We start from the raw sequence: 21,819 nt of genomic DNA, 5'->3' as shown, positions 1-21,819 counted from the left end.
TAAAACTGTAGGCTTGAGCAACCCGTGACGAGATGTTGCAAGCAGACATTGCTTCGTTTTGAGAGGTCACAAGCCAGAGAGATTGGGACAGAGTGTGTTAAAGCGTGGCACGGGGACAGACGGCGCACAACAACTCCAAGAAACACATCTTCAATTGACTCACCTGTACCGTTTCCAACTGCCTGCAAAGTGGCGTCAGGCCCCAGGGTGTCAAAATCATCTTTTATTTCATCTGCACAGAAACAGAAAGCAGAGGAAAGGGGGTACGGGGGAGAGAGAGGGTGAGAGGGAGAGAGGGAGGGGTGAGTACCTCTGTGCACCGTGCAAACCAACAAACGCTGACAATGAGGCCTTTAAGAGGAAGGTATGGAGAAAGCAATAAAGGCACCGCTGTGCATCGCAGCGCGCCGCGGCTTTGTTCGGCATGCTTAATGAATGCTATCATCTGGGCCAGACAGTGACTTATTTACCTTTAACATGACAACAAGCGGTGGGGGAGGCGAAGGAAGCTTCAATCGCCAAACAGAGCGATTAAATACAACACGGCGCACATCCACCTGAGCAATCATAGAGCTCCAGCCAACACGCAGGCTGAGCTTATTACTCCCTGGCTGTGACGCTGCTGCAATCCTCTGCATGCAGGATCACGCTTGTTGTTTTTTTTTATCATATGTCATTTGCTGGATGCTTTTTCTCCAGAGCTGCTCGGGAGCATTGTGAGCGCACACATTTTTTTGATTTGCCACAACCCCAAGCAGAGAGTTAGTGCCTCGCTACCAACTAAAAAGAATACAAGCCTTAACCACAAATTAAGAGTTTTAGTTGCACAAACATTTCTCAGGGGTAAAGCCGCTCTGGAGGCAGAAATAACCTCATTGGTTGGGGTAAACCTCAGGTGGGTGGAGACAAAGAATTAATGTTCTCTGGTGAAGTATGTTAGTCGGAGGCCCAATGAAACGGGCGGCATTTGGTGCCAGCCCCAGGTTGGGAACCACAAAGCTCGCCGCCTTTAACCTCCTGTGACCCTGCATCCTCGTATGAGGACAACTGCACCTTATACTTAATTCTGCTTAACTTAGACCTGTTGTCCCAACACGTTCGTCACATGTCACCACTTTGCCTACATATTACAGCCTGGGTATTCTCTTGTGTCTGGTGTTGTTGTTCCAAGACGTTGCAACCAAAGCTGAGACGTCAACAAAGGCACGTGGTTCGGTTTAGAGAAAAACATCATGGTTTGGCTCTACTTTCGTACAGGAAGTGGACACCAGGCTCCTGAGTGAAAGTCTGGGGTTTGTTTGAACCATCCACCTTCCCTCCCGCCCTCTTAAAACTGACTTTCCAGCAGTGTTTCCACCCGCATATCATACCTTCGCGAATGGTTGCTTTCGGCGGCAGGTGTCTGATGCCGAAATCTCTGACAAAGCCGCAGTATTCGACGACTTCTGAATGAAAACAGGCTGGTTGTGCTCGTTCTTGGACTTTTTTACGTGCCATCAATTGGTAGCAAAAGCACAACACATCAACCCAGGTGAAAACAACATGGCTGCCATCTCTGCCGAATCAGTTTGCCGCCGATCCCGACACAAAAGTGGGCAAGGTCTGAAACCTGATCACCTTTTATGGTTGGAACTTGCTTATTCATGCTTAATTAAGTTTGTAGTTTGATATTCAATACAAATGTGACCAATTTTAGCAACAGCAACAAGCGAAGTCCTCGTTTGAGGACATTGGGACACTCACACAGGCCGATTACGATTGACGAATTGTCCCTACAGACAAAAACGGCATTCCTAGCTTGGAGTGCAGAGTGACCTCTAACGCATAGAGTTACAAAACACTGAACAAATGTTGCATTGTTTGCAATTTCAGGCAATGACATAAATTGTTTTATACTTTATTGCACACTAGTGACTATAAAAAATAAGTCCCCATCTAAGGACGTCATTTTTTTGTCTCACTGTTCAAAGGCTGATCCCCGAATAGCTTGGAGAAACTACAGACGCCTACAAAACAAAAGCTAAAAGTCTCAGGGGGTTAAAATCAGCCGATCAATACTGGGTATGTTTTACGTTTTTGATCTCTTAAAACCATTTTGGTTCCACCCAATCAGGTTATTCCAGCCTCCCTGGCGAACGATGTTTGACGAACGAACCCTCCAGGAGCATCCGTTTAAACAGCACAGGTTCTTACTGCCAATCAGGATAATGGCACCCAGTCTGTGCAGACGGGCAGATATTGTCCTGGCACAGGTGAGGCGGCTGTAAATAAACGGTGCATTGACAGGCTCGTAAACAAACCCTCCTCTGACAAATTCATCCCTCTCTCTCGGCGGTCGACGGGAGGACACCGACTGGACAATCAGCTTAAGAAGTCCCTGGTCCCTCCTTCCTGCCTCGTCGGAAGAAATTAAATCAAGGTGCTTCCCAGAACATGGGGGCTTTGTGTTAAAACAAAAAACCTGCATTGTGTGCCTTACACGCATCTGGTCTTGCTCTGCTACTCCTGCAAGGACGTCACAAGTGTTGCATTGTGAAGGTTTACTTTTTTTTTTTTTTTTTTTTTACCCCAGACCACAGCAGGATCTGATGCATCTGACTCTCCCTGAGCGATTAAACCAGGATGAGCGCCTACATTACAGAAACCTGGCTGCGATATTACAGGAAAGGTGGTGGGTGTATTGTTTATAATAATGTTATCCTGCTACACAAAAGCCAGAAGCAAAACACCTTTTTATTTTTAGTCGAAAACAATGGCTTTAATAGTTGTGGAATGCTTTCGAAGGCTCGCGATTCTGGGTTTTCTCGAAATTAAAGATCTGGCCTCTGCGGTGAAATGATAAATACCCCTGTCGATGTCAAACAGAATAATGACAGACTCTTCTGCAGGGGTATGTTCCAGTTTAACTTTCCCCTCGCTAGGATTTTCTCTCCCCCTTCTTCTTCTTCTGCTATTTTTTTTCCTGTGCATTTGATTGCACGTCTGCCAAGCGGCATCCAAACCACAGTTGCAGTATGAGAAAATGAATGGGTTTTAAACAACATAAATTAAGCTATGACAAAACAAAACAGATAAAAAAAAACTCTGCACCACAGATTAAAATATACCCACAAGTATCAGATATCAGCATGGATGCAAACCTCCCTCACATTGCTGCGTCCTCGTAGGCACCGTGTTTGCTTTGGGTAATCAAATTTGGCTGCATACTTTTGGTCTGACGCAAGGGGATGACCGGTGGGATTTACTGGCCCTCCACTCTCCCCTATTTACCTTGGAAAACTTTTGTTATCTGTGGTCTGAAGGGAGGCACGGCTGCTTCCAGTAGGAGGTAGGCTAATACCATGTACACCTCACTGCTACGGCCTCTGGCACACATGCACGCCAGTCCTGGGCTGCATTCAAATGGGACAAAGTGTCATTGTAGTGACTTGGGTGCCGTCTATAGCAGGAATGCTGCTGCTTTTCACAACATATAAAAAACGTCACAAGCAAAAAGGGGAAAAGAAGAGGGATTTGATTTCTTTTGGAGTCGTCCACGCCACAAGTATGCGCCTATTTCTGCTCGTGGAAAAGCACTCTGGATGAAACTGTCCGCGAAATGCTGGAAAAGCGTGTTTTGTCAGTGTTAAATCACAGAGGACGCGAGGCAGTAAGGTACACACCTCCTTGAAGAGCGATGTTGAGGTCTGCGAGTCGCCTCTGGACTCAGGAGGAGTCCGGAATACCTCGGCCAGACCGTAATTCCACCTATTTTCATAGCAGCTCTGATGCTGTTTATTTTGAAAACATTCCTATTTTTACGGCCTTTAAAGTTCCGCCTTTGTGCGCTCGGCCTCGTTTATCCCGTCTCAGACACAAGATCTGGTTAATTTTCAATGCCATGTCTGATATTTTTAAAGTTGTCAATAGCACATATTCGGTGTCCATCCCTTCAAATGTGCAGCCAAAGAATACAGTGTGTTTTTTATTCTTGGCAGGACGGGAAAGCATCTGAAACACTTATTGGAGAACGTGGGAAACTCCTGGATGCACTAGGTGTTTAAATGACAAATTAATAACTCCAGAACTTGAATGTGCAAAGAAAACAAGAACCGCTGTTGTATCAAAAACAGAAGGACACACTTGGCAAAAAAAAAAAACGTCATAAATTGGAACTTATATCGAGCGAAAGTGTTTCTGCACTGCACTGAATCCTGACGCCGCGGAGAGGAGTTTAAAAAGGGCAAAGGGAGAACGCAGGTGATTTATTTGAAAATGTCTGTCAGTGATAATGATGTCATGCTTTCCAGCACATCGCGTCCAGCCTCGCTGTGGGATGAAGGAATGTCAAGGACAACGCCAGACACAAGACTCTGATTGTGCCCTGGAATCAGAAGAGCCTCGGCGATAAACTTTTCTTTTTTTTTTCCTCTTCGCTTTCTCTCTTACATGCAATGTCTCAGAAAGTCATCTGGGCCGCGTTACTCCACTTCTGAAGACACTTTTAAAGCATCCCAGCGCATTAAACGACTCCTCGGAGTGCCTGTTTGTGTTTTCGGGCGACATTTGTCCAAACTTTTGTGGCTTTTTTACTGCAATTCCCAAACTCCTAGAGAATGTGCGCGTTCACTCGCACTTCCAAGACCTGTGTAAAAACTCTTGATAGGGGAGTGACGACCAAATCAGTCCGAGGAGGAAGAAGGAGGGGGGGTGCTAACTTATCTCAGACCTAAGTTATGTGCTGAGGTATCACTGTAGACACTTAGGCACCGAGGAAAAAAAAAAAGAAGCAGGCTGGGAAACACAGCACCCGCAAGATTGGGAAAGAGACTCCCAAACGCTCTAATGAACTTGACTTGCTCTCCGAAATATGTCAGACACTTTATCACACAAGAAGCATATTATCTGGGAATTGCAACATAGTTGAATTACAGACATTATGGCACCGCGGGTCTTTATCAAATAAACAATTACCGTATGCAACGACAGCTTGTTTATCCTTTATCTTGATTTATTTACCAAAGTGTCTTTTCTTTCGCCCTCCTCCTCCTCCAGCAGCCAGTGTGCACAGTTATTTAGGAGACGCAAATGTTGATACCCACTAAGTTTTTTTTTCATCCCTAATAAATGTGCAATTTTCCCCCATATTAAAATTTAAGACTGCTGAATGTTCCTCCGTTTTTCGGCACCGTGCACAGCTAGTTCATTAGCAGAAATGAATAGCGAAGCCCAGCTCATTTAAATTGGCTGTCTTACATGACTTCTCGCCATACTCTGTTCCTGTCACATGCTTCCAAGAATCATTGACTCTTATTATACATGTAAATGGCTATCATAAAAATAAAAATTTCATTTAAGATTGTTAATGACTTTTTGCAGCAGTCTGGCTTCCTTTAATGATTATACCCTGCCCCCTAATTAAAAGTATTTATCTTTCAAGCATCCGTGACCGGGGCCCCTGCAATCTGAGTTGCTCGACAAAAGACGATCAGTCAGTCAAGTTTGGGGAGGTATCACCTGCCGGGGATTAAAGGGGAGCTGTGGTATTTTTCAACCTGAACTCCATTTGCCTTTTTTTGTGTCTGAGTGAATAATGGGAATGACAATTTGGCTGAAAATTGGTCCAGTATTGAGCTACAGGGCTGCAGCTGGTAGTGGCGAGCAGGTGACAATGTAATCACTTAGGGGCAATCGTGCACTGTGAAGGTGGTTTTTTTTTGCAACTGACAGGCTCAGATTGTTATTATAAGTGTCTGACAATGTTATGAAAGAATTCAACCTTTTTGTTTCACCAGAAAACCCAGCAAAATCACTTTCACCACACCCACCAGACTCCATTTAAAAAAACAGCAATTTAAGCGTGCATAGAGGCAGCATGTTTTCACATCTGCGTGGCTGATTTGAGAGTTTATTCCAACCAAATTAGAGCTGGTGAATGTTGGAACAGTGGGAAATTAAACCAAGATGGCTTTTGTGAGTTTTATTTTGTTTCTGTCCACACTGAATTAAGTGTGTTTTCTGGGGATTAAATTATCATTTTTTTAAATGGAGTCTGGTGGGTTTGGCAACAGCGATTCTGGGGATGTTTCTGGTTTAAAAAATGGATCTTACTCTTTCACAAATAGCTCCAGCTATGTAGGGAACCCTTCTGTAATGTTGTTGACACTTTTAGTAGATGTAAATTGACAGTGCACAATTGCCCCAACTGGTTACAATGCAGCCTGTTTTGCGACAATTGGCTGCAGCCCTCTCAGTCAACACTGGACCACATTTAGAAATTGTCACTCACATAGGTCACTTAGACACAAAACCCTGGAAAAAATAGGGTCCACATTGAAAAAACTGAAGTCACCCTTTAAGCAGCTTGTCAGGGAGCCGCTGCTCAAGATCATTGAAATAGCGTAAACACTGATACAGTTGGAGTAAAAGTAGCCTCGCATCATGTCTCGCATCCCCTGCCGAATCTGAAACATTGAATCACATCGACCACATTCTCAACTCCTGGTGCTTTTCATTTTCTGCAGCTCACAGGCTTTTTTTCCTCCCCGCGAGGTTATACATTACTGTAAATATTTTTTGTTGTTTGGCTCAGAGCGGGACTTTTCTCTAAGCGTGAACCAAATGGTCTCTGTCACTCACAGAGAAACTGTTTATCATGTCTGTCTGCTGAGGGAGCATCGCTGGGGCTTCACCGTCAGACCTGGCTCAAGCAGTGTTTGCCGAGCGCTCCGCGGGGTTTGTTTAAGTCTACTCGGGCACCAGATGGGTGGGGTTTACGGCATAAGACGACACCGCGAGTGGCAGGATGTGCACACATTCGCTATAAAGTATCGGAAAGTCAGCTTAGTGGTAGCTTTTGTGATTGACAGCTCACCTGAACCCCGCACATCTGGTGGGGGAGACGGAACAATAGCGAGACGGGTTTTTTGGCACGGATCTGCGAGGAACATTGGACGCGTTATCACTCAGAGTATTATTTTCTATCATCTCATCCTTCACCTCTTAAATTTGCGCTTTCTGCTTTCCAAGATAGCAGGCCACGTTTCCCAGATAGCAAATCTCTCCATATGTTGTCACGCGGTGGAGTAATCTAACTGGATAAGAGTGTCACTGGAAGAAATCAACTCCATTCGAGACACTCACCAGTACCGTCGACCGAGGCACTCAGCATGTCGTTGTCGGGCCAGATGTGCTCCACGCCGCTGTCCCGCATCTCGTCGTCCTCCTCCTCCTTGGTCAGCAGGCCGTGGCTCTCGGCGCGTGGCGAGGCCTCCGGGTTGGTGAGGCTGGCGGGGCTGCCCGTGCCGTTGATCAGCGGGTCTTCCTCGGACACCGGCAGCTTGTCCTCCTCCTCCGTCTCTGAGCCCGTCTCCACCACATTCTCGTAGTTCAGAGCTGCGACACAGGGAGACACAAAGGAAGGTCAGTACAGGAGAGTGTTAGTCGCAGAACGTGCTGGTCATTACTGGAAGCTCGTGATGTGATTGATTGAGGAATGTGGGCGTTTACTACTCTGGGTGATTAAACTCTAAACACAAATGACAGAGGAATCTGGGATTTTGACTTGCTTTGGAAATTGAGGTTTATTCCCAAATTAAAAAGGTCACCCCACATCACTGCTCGGTCCAAGGCGTAGGCGCTTCTTCTTCATTTCTTTTTTTTTTTTGTGGGTTACACCCCAATTACAGCATCCGCGACTGGAATCTGTGACTGCACCGCAGCGGTGGGCAGACAGCTGTCGAGGAGATGCGAGCCAAAATAGCCACTAATTTTCAGTCCTGCTCGCATGCCTCGGATGCCAACGAGCTGCACCTTTCAGGACGGCTCTGCGCCGGAGCATTGCCGTCACGTTTGAAATGCTCCACATAGCACATACAATATCACAAATGTCGCTGCTGTGCATACAAAAGGCTTAACCTATAGTAATTTAGATTATTCATCACATGGCCCTCGGATGTCTTCACATTTGCATTGCCACTGAACCGTGAACATAAATATAAATGTTTCCTAACATGAAAATATACGGATGCGACAAGGCCTCAGGGCGCACGCTCAAGGTAGGCTGACATACACACACACACCCTCACACACACACACACTCCAGAGCAGCATCAGCAGGGCCCGCCTGCTTCCACAACTCTCAGGTCCCAGACATATGCCTGCTTTTCTTAAAATAGCCGGCCTGTAAATAAGGGCTGTGAACTCAATCAAAGGTGGCTCGCGTGCAAATTAGTCACCAGCGTCGGCAGGTTCTCGGCGCATGCTCGCCGCGGCGTAAATCGTGGCAGCGGAGGACGTCAGAAGACTTATTGGGGGAGTGCAGATGGAGCGCGAGGCGAGCCAGAAGCATGGCATCACATGGGGACACACCTCATTGGCAGCTTGTACAAGAATGTTCTGCGGCGAGAGCCAATCATGGGAGGACCCAGACTTTGAGCCACCATAGTGAAGAGGTGGAGGCCCTTTTAATGTGCTTTAGCTGAATTTATGTTTCTGGGTAATAAAAAAAAGCTGCAGCGAGCTCATAAGTCTTTGGAGAAAATCAACAGATTTATATCTGATAGCTTTGAGATGCCATGTTTTAATATTTCGGAATAAATACCGTATTTGTGACCCTGCGAGTAATCGACAAGCTTAATCACGGCGTTTTTAATGTGCCGTATTTTGAGGCCCGAGAGTGTCCCTGCCTCTTGAACTCCCCCGGAATCAGCAACCAGATGAAGTTCATGCATGACATTTCTGAAGACGTTATACATATCAAAAGATAAGCCTCCCCACATCTCCTCCTAACACGTCTCCGTACGATTGACTGGTCTGCACTTGCCTTCAGCGAACAACTGCACAACAGGTGCAAATTAAAATGAAAACAGGGCTTTCAAACGTGGGAGGGGAGGCTGAGGGGGGGAGGCAGGCAGGCAGGCAAGGGAAGGGAAGGGAAGAGAGCAGGGGGAGGAGGAGGGTGGGAGTGCGGTGACCTGCCTCGAATACCAATCGACGGAAGAAACAAAACCTTTTCAAGAGGTGTGATCACAAGGGTTTAGGCAAGTTCAGACTCAGTAATGCTCCTTGGAGATGACAAAAAAGGCAACGCAGGCTGGAGACCCAGGAGTGGAGAGAGACGTTAGGAATTCCTGGGTGGTCCACGTCTACTTCGGAACAATTGATATTGTGCCTTCATTGGAGAAGTTATACCTTTATTTTGCAATGACCGAAGCATTTCCGAATCCACCTCCCTACGTCTCCTGAGGTTTCCAACTTTTCTCAGCAACGTCCCATCAGCTCTGTGTCCCCCAACTTTCCAGAGGAGGGGGCAGCCGCGCCGGGGCTGGTAGAACAAAAGGCCAAGAGGCTTGGGAAGCTATCAACCCGTCGCTGTGAACCTGATCTCTGGATGCAGATTCAATGACGGCGGAGCAGGGGCTGGCTGAATGAAATTATCTAAGGCTGGACAGGTTTTAAAGGGCCTATTCTTCGCCAATAAAAGGAGGGAGGGAGCTTCTTTTTGTTTAGCAACACATCCACCGCGGCAACGCACACCGTTCTGACTTCAATACCCCCACATTGGGAATGCGGCATTGTGGACCCTCGACGAACTTTTCCAGGGGGCATGATTGAGAATTTGGATCTTCAAAGTGCAGCTGTATTTTTGTCACTACTTTCTGTCGCCTGCTGTTTTTTCTTATCTCTCGTGACGTCCTCTCAAGTTTATGAACAAATTCGAGCGCGGGGGCGTTGAACTGTCTCTGACAGTCGACGCAATCTTCATCCGAACGTCAGCTGTCTCCTCCGCATTCAACGTATACCTCCAAGAAGGCAAAATGACAGTGGGGTGCTCGTCAAGTCAAACGCGTAGTATTAACGTCAAGAAAGCCGCCATTGTTTAGGTGCCACCGCTGACAAGAGCCTCTCCCTCTCCGAGCACGAAGCATCTATTGGTATTGTGTCACGCAACAAAGTAATTCTAACCTACTAATATTTCGCAGGCAGTTATTTCGCCCCCCCCGTCTCCCCAACTCCCGAACCTCGCTCTTAATCAGCCTTTTGTGTCGCTGAGCAGAGGAGAAAGACAAAGAAAAGATAATGTTTACTCCTCAAATGCCTCTCCTCTCCTTTTCTTACCTTAAGTGTCATCCTCAACAAAAGCAATCACGCCTCACAAACTCTTGCTACCTGTTTGCTCCCCCCCCCTCGCTTTTTTACTTCTAAGGTAAATAAAAGGAGCCTCTTTGACTTGGGTTTTGCAGATAATTAAAATGACACATGTAAGAGCGCAATTCTTGTTTAATATCGGGTTTGAGACTATCTGACATAACCCTTTCACAGGCCTGGCATTATTCTGTCACTCACGAAAAACAGTACAGAGAGGAGAGGAATATTGTATATTGATTAGGATGGCGAGGAGCATCAGCGGTGACAGCCTGAGAGAGACCCCGAGAGCAAGGGGAGAAAGTCTTATTAAAATCTCATCATTTCTTTGATGAAGATAAATAAAGAAGAAGGGGAAAAAAAACAAAGGCACAAGCAATACTTCAGCGGTGACAGTTGTATTCTGCAGATACTGAGAAGCCAGTGGAATTAATTTAGTGCCGGGAAACAAACTCCAAATCTAAAATGATTGTATTTACAAAGCGTCAGGTTTGACAGCGAACAAATGGCTCCAGTGATCAAAAACGCCTTTAATGTCGGAGTCATAATCGACTCGACGAGAAAAAAACCCCACAGATAACTTACTCTGTGCAAGCGTTGGACAACAGTTGCCTGACCACATGCCGCATTCAAAGACGGGCAAAGTCACTCGGAGGAGTGTGCGGCCACCAACTTGTGGCTTTGATGCTGACCCTGTGCATCTGTTTGTCAGGAATCTTTGCATGTATGCGTGGAATTTCCTTTCAAGCCGAGTGTGTGGCGTGAAATAAAATCAGATTAGCTGCAAGTTGCAAAGCCGGCTTTCAAAAGTTTCAGAGCAAGGTTCAGGTGGGCAACTTGGGTAACCTTCCTCCAATTTGCAACTTCAGAATCTCAGAGTTCAGAGGTGCTGCACCTGCACTCTGCCCAGGAAAACCATTTGACAACGCTAACAGGTATAATCACATTTATTTAACGATCCCAGAGTAGCCGTCCAGTGCCCAGAGGAGGCTGCACTAACAGCCCTTTCCTGCGCCGAGTCTCGGAGCCAGGCAGAGAAAGAGAGCTCTTCCTGTTCAGCAGGCCAGCGGTGGAGGTGATCGCTGCAGGGAGAATGACTAACACCCACGTTCGCGCTCTCACGCTAACCCCGGCTGACTTTTTTCGTCGAGTGTCGGGGCTTAGCTCCAGGTGACACGCTCGGCCTCCTACGCCGATAATGAGCCAGGACATTCTCCCTATTGGACGATAACTGCTCACGCTCGCTCCCTGTCTCATGAATGTGAGCCAAGCGGATCACCTGGATGGCTGCGAGGGAGATGGGGAAGCAAGGAGTGCTCTGCGAGTCAGTGTGTGTGTGTGGGAAGGTGGAAGCGAGGTCGCTGCCTTGTGGCTACGGCCAGCGGTAGTGGATTCTCGCGATGACCTTTTGTCTGCCATTGTTCCTGTCTGCAACAGTTTAAACACTTCCCCGGGTAAGTCTTACTCCTGTCTGATGGAAACCTCACACCTACAGGAAGACACTTAGTTTCTCGGTGCTGCTTTACCTCAACAACTAATTTCTTTTACATGCTTTCGAGGAGTCTTTTATTTTGTCGTTGCTTCTTGGAAGCATTTCTTATTTGCCTTGAAAATATGGCACAAATCTTTGAGATACATTTCCCTTTTTTTTCCAAAATTAAAGCTTCTTACTTCACTTTAAAGGCTTCCAGTTCACCCCGAGTATCTGTCTGACCAAACTGAAGAACCTTTAAAGATTAAATGCCGTCCACGTCCACGTCCTTCCACACCAGTGCCATCCAGGCCTGAACTCAAACCCAAGTCACGCCGGACAAAAGAATAGCCGACATGTTTGGATATTTTGCGCTATCTTGTCTCGGTATAATGGTGCGATCGAGCACAAGGGGCAAATCAGGGCCAAGTCGGTGAAAGGACGGTGGCAGAGGGCAAACAAAAGCCCTGAAAAGAGACAGAGAGAGAGTGGAGGGGTGAGGGCGAGGAGGGGAGGGGAGGCGCGAGGGGGCGACTTGGGAGAGACGATGAATGGTGAAAACTCAGTGAAGTGTAAACGCAACCTGGGAGTGTGTGTGTGTGTGTCTGTCTGGGCAGTGTGTGAGTGTGCATGTCCAAAGACAGGGGGGAGGGGTGTCTCTGGAAAGTGAAGTGAGTGTGACCGATACGAGACGTCGAGGACGAGACCTTTTTTTTTTTAACAACTTCTTAAAAAATTAAGAGCAAATAATGGGGAGTGTAATGGTTAAATAAGTCTCTGTGGACGCATTAACGTGACGAGGAGCCACATAATTCACATAAATAAGCCGAGAAACCAAAACCAACAAGCACGTTGTCGGAGGTAAATCAAAACCTGACTGTTTTAAAGCCCAATAAAGTAAGTAATCAGCGTTTCCCAGGAATTTTTCTTAAGTCAAAAGTACAAAACCTGCAAATTTATAGCCTGTGGAGCTGCGTCGACGAAGTAAACAGCTACTTATTTAACATTTCTGAGGCAAACGAGAGAACTGGAGTCCAAAAAACAATCATATGATACTAAAACTCCCATTTGAAACCTTAACAAATCACCTCCAACGCACCTCCATGATTTATAACGCTCAGAAACAAACCCCTAATATCAGATAGATTTTGCAATGTTGATGGGGAAACTTCCAGCACGTCGCCACGCATCCGTCAAATCGCCGCTGGGTTTTGTCCGCGAGGAGACCCTCGCAGCAGCACTGACTCTAATTCAATTAAAGTCCCATTTATTTGCCGAGGAGGCCGGAGCAACAGGCTGGGGAGGGAGAGGGAGGCAGAGAAAGCTTCAAGGTTTGCTCAACAGCTCAGAGGTCCCACCTTTGCCGGGTCCTGCATGGATTCACCATCTGTGCCCCCTCCTCCTCCTCCTCCTCCTCCCCCAGTTCACACATGTTCCTGCCTCCAACAAATGTTCGAAGTAAACCCCCCCCCCCACCCCGCAACCCATCCCCATCCTCCTCCTCCTCCCCCTCCTCCTCGTCACACAAGCCAAAGAAGAAGAATAAAAAAGACACACAAAAGCTTCCCCTGGCTGCCCTCAGGACTCCCAGGCCAGGAGAGTGGGAGGGAGAATTCAGAGAAGAAGAACAGAGGAGGGAAATGTTGGTAGGGAAGGGGAGGAAGGGGGAGGATGTGTGTGTGTGTGTGTGTGTGTGTGTGTGTGTGTGGAGGGGTCGGGGGGGGGGGGTTAGAGAGCATATATTTTTTATTCCAGCTCAGGTGAGCATCCCCTCGCCTCCTGATGTTGCCCTGACACACGTCAAGCAACGGGAAGAGGGGGGAAAAAAACGGTTAAAATTAGAAAATTTAATTTATTTGATAATTTCCCAGAATAATTAGAGTTAATATGGGTTAATTAATATGCAAATCTCTCAGCAGATGTTCGGCAGCAAGGCTGCGCGCGGCTGAGGAAAAACAGCCCCCTTCTACTTTCTCCTGCCTGGTTTTGGCTGTCAGTTATTGGGCCGTAATTACTGTAACTAACCAAATACACACACACACACACACACACACACACACACTGAGGGGAGGAAAGAAAAAAAAAAAGAGAAAACGTTTGCTGGGTGAACTGCTTCCAGTTTTGGAGTCGTCGCAGGCAAAGCGGTGCTTCTCACACACATAAGAGAGACCATCGCTAATTTCCCCTCCACTATAAAGGCCCTTTTTATGCTCCCAGCTGAATGAATGCAGCGAGCACTTTAAACTATTTGAAATTTGCGGGGCTTTGTGTGTGCGCCGACGTATGAATGTAAATTGTAAAGAAGGAGAAGCAGCGGCGACAAGAGCACCTGCACGTTAATATGGAGGAGAAAACACAGCTAATAAAGCAGATGTGATGAATCTGTCTCGCCATAATAAAGGGACGGGCACGTGTTTACATGTGTGTTTGCAGCTGAACGGTGAATGCCATAAACATGCATATATTATAACACCAGGAGGAATACGTCAAACACAAAATTCCAGATGAGATGCTGCGACTGTGAGCAACAATGTTGGAAATAAAACACATTTTAGTTGCTGCTGAAGTTTTTGATCACCTTAGTTATGATATTTCAGCTCAGCATTTATTTTGAAAAGTTTGCTCATAAATTTACGAACATCTGCAGCCCGAATTTTTACAATTCCACATTATAATTTTGCAGTTATCTAAAGAATCAGTTTGTCGAAACTGGTGAACTTTTAAAGATTAAATTAACTTAAGCGTTCACACCAATTTTAGCAAAAATGTTGAAAATATAACACATTTTAGCTGCTGCTGAAGTTTTTGGTCACTTTAACTGCGACTTTTCAGCACATCTTTAATTTTGAAAAGTTCACGAACAAATTCCAATTGTATTATTTTCCTAAATATAGATATGTCTGCAACCTAGCATAATTTTCAAAATTCTATATCATAATTTTCAGGTAACTCAAGTATCTGTTTGCTCAAACTGGTGAACTTTTCTACGCTCACACCAATGTAGCCGACTGATTTTCCTTCAAACTCGACAAACCTCTGCAATTTTGGAGTGAACTCAACCTCAACTCATGCCAGACAATTTCTCAAATGAGATGCTGGAAATATTACCACAAATGTTGAAAATATAACACATTTTAGCTGCTGCTGAAGTTTTCGGTCACTTTAACTGTGATTATTTCAGCACATCTTGAATTTTGAAAAGTTCACACACAAATTTCAATTGTATTATTGTCCTAAATATACATAACCTAGCATAATTGTTTTAATTGTATATCATAATTTGCAGGTAACTCAAGTATCTGTTTGACCAATCTGGGGAACTTTTAAAGATTAAATCACTTCAGCGTTCACACCAATGTATCCGACTGATTTTCCTTCAAACTGGGCAAACTTCTGCAATTTTGGAGTGAACTCAAACTCAAGTCACGCCAGACAATTTCTCAAATGAGATGCTGTAAATGTTAGCAAAAATGCTGAATATGATGGTAACTTCAGCAAAAAAATGTTGAAAATAAAACGCATTTTAGTTGCAGCTGAAGTTTGTGAAGTTTCAGCACATATTTTATTTTGAAAAGCTCGCTATCAAATTGCAATTGTAATTCTTTTCCTAAATACAGACATCTGCAACCAGGCATGATTTATACAATTACACATCATAATTTGCAGGTAACTCAAGTATCTGTTTGACCAATCTGGGGAACTTTTAAAGATTAAATCACTTCAGCGTTCACACCAATGTTTACTACTTTTTTTCCTACAAACTGGGCAAACTTCTGCAATTATGGAGTGAACTCAAACCCAAGTCACACCAGACAATTTCTCAGATGGGATGCTGGAAATGTTACAAAAAATGCTGAAAATAAAACACATTTGAGTAGCTGCTGAAGTTTTAGGTCACTTTAATTGCGTGATTTGTCAGCTTATCTTTAATTTTTGAAAAGTTCACTGACAAATTCCATGTTTTGTAATTGTTTAGGCCGGCGGCATTTTTACAATTTCATATCATAGTTTCACAAACAATCAGTCAGTTGTTCTACAGAAAAGAATAAACACCAAATTTGATTGATTGTTTAAGGTCAATTCAGACGTTCAGCAGCTTTTCAAATGTGAGAATTTTCAGCTTTTCGTCTGTTTTACATCATTTTTCTGTTTTTAAAGACATCCGAGAGCTCACAATCCACATTCGTCACCATTTTCTGACATTTTACAGACTAAATAACTGATCAGTTACTCTAAAAAATAATCAAGAGATTTAGTGATAATGAAAACAATCACTAGTTGCCGCCCTAAAATGATGAAATTCTCTCCTCTGGTTCGTATCCTTGTGGGAGGAGGGAAGGGTTACCTTTAATAGAAAGATTTAATTCATGAATTCTCCCCTGGGGAGGGAGAAAAAAAATATAAGAGCCTATCTCAGGGTGCTTGCCAGGGTTCTCCTGTGGTCAGCTCTCTTCAATAATAATGTGTTTCCGATAGCAGCGAGTGTGTGTGAGTGTGTGTGTATGCGTGCGTGCCAAAAGCAGAGACTGTTATCTAAATCGTTCCTCTTTCTCTACGGCCCAGAGTCTCTCTCTCTTTCTCTCTCTTGCGTTTCCACTCCTCCTCCTCCTCCTCCTGCCCAGTCTCAAAGGGACACCGTGGCTCAATGCCATGAGTCCACGCCCCGGCCTACAAACACAAAAACACACACACACACACACACCTATGTGTAGGACGCAGCAGCAGCGGCAACATGCATTCATAAAAATAGACGCACACACGCACACATGACGAAGCGGCATGCGGAACATTTTTATAAATAGGAGCACACGCTTTCGCACATGTGAAAAAAAACACACACTCGCACAAACAAACACACAGCGCGTTCACACACACTCAGGTGGCCCAATCTGCTGACACGGCCTCGTATCAGGTTAGATTCTGAGGTGGAGCGAGGAGGGGGCGTCAAATTGATAGTCACAGCCTCCTGTTATCAGGTCTGACTGTTTAATACTGGAAGTCTGTGTGTGTGTGTGTGTGTGTGTGTGAGGGCCCCATGAGAGCCGGTGTGGCCTTGCAGTACTTTGTGCTCAGCGCCATCGTGATAACACATCTGCTTTGGGTTCATCTGTTTATGAATCACTCTGATCTGCCCTGGAAGTGCTACACCGCTCCTGTGTGTGTGTGTGTGTGCGTGCGAGTGTGTAAGTGTGAGTGTGTGGGAGTGTGCGGCGGTGTGCGTTTCTCCGCGGCGCTTGTGCCATTGTGAGTATTTACAAGAGAGGAAAACAGGAGGAGAGCGACGAAAGGGAAGACGGAAGCAAATCACGGCGGAGCCTTTCCTGTGGCCGAGGAGCACTTGGCGTTACAGGTGGCGCGTCACCTATGAGGGAACTCTTCCCCGCTCGCAGCACGGGGAAGCAAAACCCAGCAATTCCTCATCCCTGACGGCCCCCACGTGCCTCGTTTTAATAAAAAAGAATCTATAAAAATAAATTACTTGCACTAAGTATATGCAAATTCAAATGTAAGCAATCATTGCAAAATTAATTTTGCCAGAACTGATTAAAAGCTTTAATAAATCTATATACAGTATTGCGCCAATCTGATATTGTAAATTTATTACGCTCCCTGTAAGATTAATTAGAAAGCGACGGTAACATATTGCACTGCCAGGCCAGATTACTGTACTTTTTTGTTAATAACAGTTAAGCAGAACCTGAGCTGTAATTACCGGCTAACAGAAGCTTTTGATGCCGATTCCCTTCACCGGGAGCAGAGAGAATGAGATCCAGACGGTAGAAAGGGAAACAAATGAAGGCTTCTCCCTCTCAAATGCATCTATTTTGGAAGAAAAGAATTAATCACTGCTTGAAGTTCATCTTTTAATATTGCGGGGGAAAAAATCAAGGGAATCCAGGCCGGGAGACTTTGAGGACATCCTCGTTTGCGCGCTGAGCAAGACATCAACACCTCGCGGGGTTAGAGGTTACTAAAAGTACCGCACCACCTTGCAGCTGCTGCAGGCACTCGTCCCAGACTCTTTCACCTTTCTCCTCCTGTCCTGATAGCAGCGAAAACAACCGGTTTGATCTGGCCAAGGTTGTTGTGCATTCCTGTCCGCGGCGACGGGGCCATGGCCGCGTTTATCTCGGCAAAACAGCACCTGAGAGCTAAAACAACTCTTTCTCACTGAGAGTTTGCCGCGTGACAAGAGGATGACCACTCTGCCGTTAGGAGTCGCAACATGTCTGACAATGACGAGNAAGCCGGGACCTCAGATGGACTAAAGAGATCAGACAGGATGAACCAGGGGGGGATGGGGGGGCCAGGTGAGGGGCCACGGGAGGGTGAGGAGGAGGGTTGAGTCCTCTTCTTCCTCCTCTCTGGCCCGAGCCAATCTGGGGGCCCAGGGCCTCATTCACATGGTAATGAGAGTGTAAAATCACATCTGTTACCCCCACTAACACACACACACACACACACACGCACACACACAGCAGACCTTTGTCACCTGAATAGCATCCCCACCAGGTATCAAACAACCACCAGGAAATGGGGAGTGTGTGTATCTGTGTGTGTGTGTGTGTGCCTCATCCCCAGCAGGCAATCGGCAAACTGGGCTCTCCAATCAGTAAATGACACACACACACACACGCACGCACACACACACACTGGAGAGGTGGCCTGGGCCCTCGCAGAGAGGGAGAGCCCTCTGGAGAAAGGCGACTCTCTCTGACACTGTTACCAACTTCCCAATTAGCTACCAGCCAGCCAGGGGGTGTGGGGGGGGGGGGGGGGGTTGGACAGATAGGGGGCATAGCTTATTGTCACGGCAACGACCTGAGTGTCCAAAAACATGTCCTGGGAGCTTTTTCTTTCAGCGTATGCGTAACATTTATTACAGCTTTTCCGAATCGATTCACATCTCATCGTGATGGCCGACTGCATGTGAGATTCTGCACACCTTCCTCCAACATCTGCGTGTGTGTGTTCGACAGCGCCAGCGCCAGCGCCAACGGCAAGGTACGCCAGGTGTAAGACAGCAGCGAGATGACACAACTTAACCTCTCTCTCGATCTCGGTAAACGGCACAAACAGGCAGCGCTGCAGTCGAAGGGCCCCAGAGCCCATGACTTATACATGACGTGGGTGGGAGTAAACAGGAGCAGACCGAGGCATTTTGTCTCCCTTCTTCCCTCTCGCCAGTTGCGGCTTTTTTTTTTTTTTTTTCATGTTGTACCTGGCTTTCTTATCTAGCCGCAGGAGGGCGAAAACTACACTTTTAATTACATGGTGGGAGTTGAGGGTGGAAGCAGGAGGAGGGAGCGGGTGGAGGATGTGGATACCTAGGGCTCTTTCACATACCGCGCTACACCTTAATAAGAAAGCTAACTGGAAAGTTCAAAACAGCAACCACCTCCACATTTACAGGTACCAGCCTTTAATATATCCATCTATTTGATTATTTTCTATCTTTAACAGCAAACTGAAATCCATTTCTGCTCCTTTAATCGACTCCCGACTACATATTTTCCACTGTAGACTCAAACATGAGGTTCCTATCGGCGGACAATGAGCGCAATTATAAAATAATTGGCTTAAATTCCCAGAACGACAACATATAAAGGTAATAATAAGAGCAGCCACATGATAGGTGTAAAAAGACTCTGATGATGATGTTGGTGGAGAAATTAAATCAAGGAATTAGAGAACGATTTCAGGTATTAAACTGGAGTTCTTACCCTGAGCAACATTAGCTATTAATCCCCTGTTCACAAAAATTACAAGCGACCACAACAATGGATTAAAGAGTGAATAAATACCATCACCACCTCAGTTGTATGTATATGGATTACATAATTGAGTAGCCACATTGGCATGCATGACGTACAGGTGCAACCTGCAATATATCCATTAATCTGATGATAAGTTTTGCGAAATTAAATTCTGCCACTTGAATCGCCTCCAAACTGCGTATTTCTCATTGCAGACACAAAACTGAGGCTTCTATCAGCAAACAATGACTTCACTTTTATGATAACGAGCTTAAATTCCCAGTATGACAATAAATAAAAGGTAAAAATAAGAGTTACAGAGTTACAGCAGGCGCATGCAAGGTGTAAAAAGAAAATTCTCTGATGATATTTAACCAAACCTACTTTGGTAAAAAAGAACCAAGAAATTAATTACAATTCTACTCGGTTAATGATTGAGTCCAGGTGGATGTTTGTGCCAAATTTGAAGAGATTCCCTCAAGGTAGTTTTGTGATATTGTGTTCAAAAGAACGAGATAGATGCAAGGTATCAGTGACCTTGACCTTTGACCTTCAAAATCTAATCAATTTAATGTTAAATGCAAATGGATGTTGTTGCCAAATTTGAAGACATTTCTCAAGGTATTTTTGAGATATCATGTTCAAGAAAATGAGACGGACACAAGGTATCAGTGACCTTAACCTTTGACCTATGGCCATCACAATCTAATCAGTTCCACCCTGAGTGCAAGGGGATGTTTGTGCCAAATTTGAAGAAGCTCCCTGCTGGTATTCATGTGATATCATGTTCAGGAAAATAAAACATGTGCAAGGTCACGGTAACTCTGACCTTTGACCTATGACCATCAAAATCTAATCAATTTAACGTTAAGAGCAAAAGGATATTTGTGCCAAATTTGAAGAAACTCCCTGCTGGTATTTATGTGATATCATGTTTAAGAAAATAAGACTGACACAAGTTAACATTGACCTTGACCTTTGACCTATGGCCATCAAAATCTAATGAATTCAACGTTAAGAGTAAAAGGACATTTGTGCCAAATTTGAAGATATTCTTCAAGGTGTGTTTGTAATATCATGTTTGAGAAAATAAGAAGGACACAGGGTAAGAGTGACAATTGAATCAGTTCAACGTGAGTGCAAAAAGACGTTTGTGCCAAATTGAAAGAAATATTTTTCTTATGTTATAATCAGGAAAATGAGATGGATACAAGGTTACACTGACTCTGACATTTGACCTATGGCCATCAGAATCTAATGAATTCAATGTTAAGAACAAAAGGATATTTGTGCCAAATTTGAGGATATTCCTTCAAGTTATTTTTGAGAAATTGTGTTTGAGAAAATGAGATGGACGCAAGTTAACACTGATCTTGACCTGTGACCTATGGTCGTCAAAGTCTAATCAATTTAACTTTAAGAGCAAAAGGACATTTGTGCCAAATTTGAAGATATTCCTTCAAGGTGTTTTTGTGATATCATGTTTGCGAAAATAAGACCGACACAGGGTAACGGTGACAACTGAATCAGTTCAACGTGAGTGCAAAAGGACGTTTGTGCCAAATTCAAAGAAATATTATATATATATATATTATATTCAGGGAAATGAGATGGATGCAAGGTTACAGTGACTTTGACCACTGACCTATGGCCACCAAAATCTAATCTCAAGTTCAATCTTGAGTGAAAGTGGACGTTTGTGCCACATTTAAAGAAACGGCTTCAAGGCATTCTTGAGATATTGCGTCCACAAGAATGGGAAGGACAGACGGACAACCCAGAAATGTAATGCCTCTGGTCACGACTGTCCCTGGCGCAGAGGCAGTTGTGTTTACTAGCCTTTTAAATTATTTTGTCTCAAACCGTAGTTCTTGCGAAATGTGCACATTTCTTTGGACATACTGTATTCTGGATTAATCTGTCACACCAGCACTGCTCCACTGAAAGTAGTTTGTTGAGTAGACCTCTGAACATGATAATTAACCCAACTCTTTGCAGAGGAAAGTAAAAAGAAAGGTTACTTCCAGATGAAAATTCATATTTCCTACGATCAGCTACGGTGGCATACACTCAGTCATATGTATATGGCTTACATAATTGAGTAGCTCCATTGGCATGACGTGAATGGCTGCAACACATTCACACACTCTGTAGTCTCCATATACTGTAAGTAAAAAGGAAATTTTGATCTAAGGCTTTTCCCCCCACCTACCCTTGGGTTCTGCCTCCCCGTGTTTCTGTCAATCCTCTCCTTTTTTTGATCAGTGGCTTGAAAGAGTCGAGCATGTGTGAGTGCTCAGGTACCTGGGGTATGCCGAGGTGCTAATTAGCTCGGCAGGATAATTGATGTGTAGATTACACCGTTGAACAAATGCTCTGACTTGTTTGTTCTTCGCACTTCTCAGCGAAGAAGGCGAAGGGGGGGGAGAAAAAAAAATCCTTCTCGGCAGCACCTCCCACCCCCCT

General features: G+C 45.0%; 1 protein-coding gene across 4 annotated transcripts in view; it reads right to left on the bottom strand.

Moving 5' to 3' along the window:
• Positions 1-21,819, bottom strand: part of zeb2b (zinc finger E-box binding homeobox 2b) — a 99,491-nt gene that overhangs the window by 21,516 nt on the left and 56,156 nt on the right. For 2 of the 4 annotated variants that reach the window (XM_050063000.1, XM_050063002.1), the window contains exons 3-4: positions 7,123-7,379; positions 164-232 (exon numbers count right to left, since the gene is read on the bottom strand). In XM_050063000.1, coding sequence (XP_049918957.1) covers positions 164-232; positions 7,123-7,379 — 326 coding nt within the window. The remainder of the gene's footprint in view (positions 1-163; positions 233-7,122; positions 7,380-21,819) is intronic. The other 2 variants (XM_050063001.1, XM_050063004.1) reach the window with 1 other exon arrangement.

This window comes from Epinephelus moara, chromosome 15 (genome assembly GCF_006386435.1).
Source record: "Epinephelus moara isolate mb chromosome 15, YSFRI_EMoa_1.0, whole genome shotgun sequence".
Taxonomy (NCBI): domain Eukaryota; kingdom Metazoa; phylum Chordata; class Actinopteri; order Perciformes; family Serranidae; genus Epinephelus; species Epinephelus moara.
This window is presented reverse-complemented; position numbering and strand designations above follow the sequence as displayed.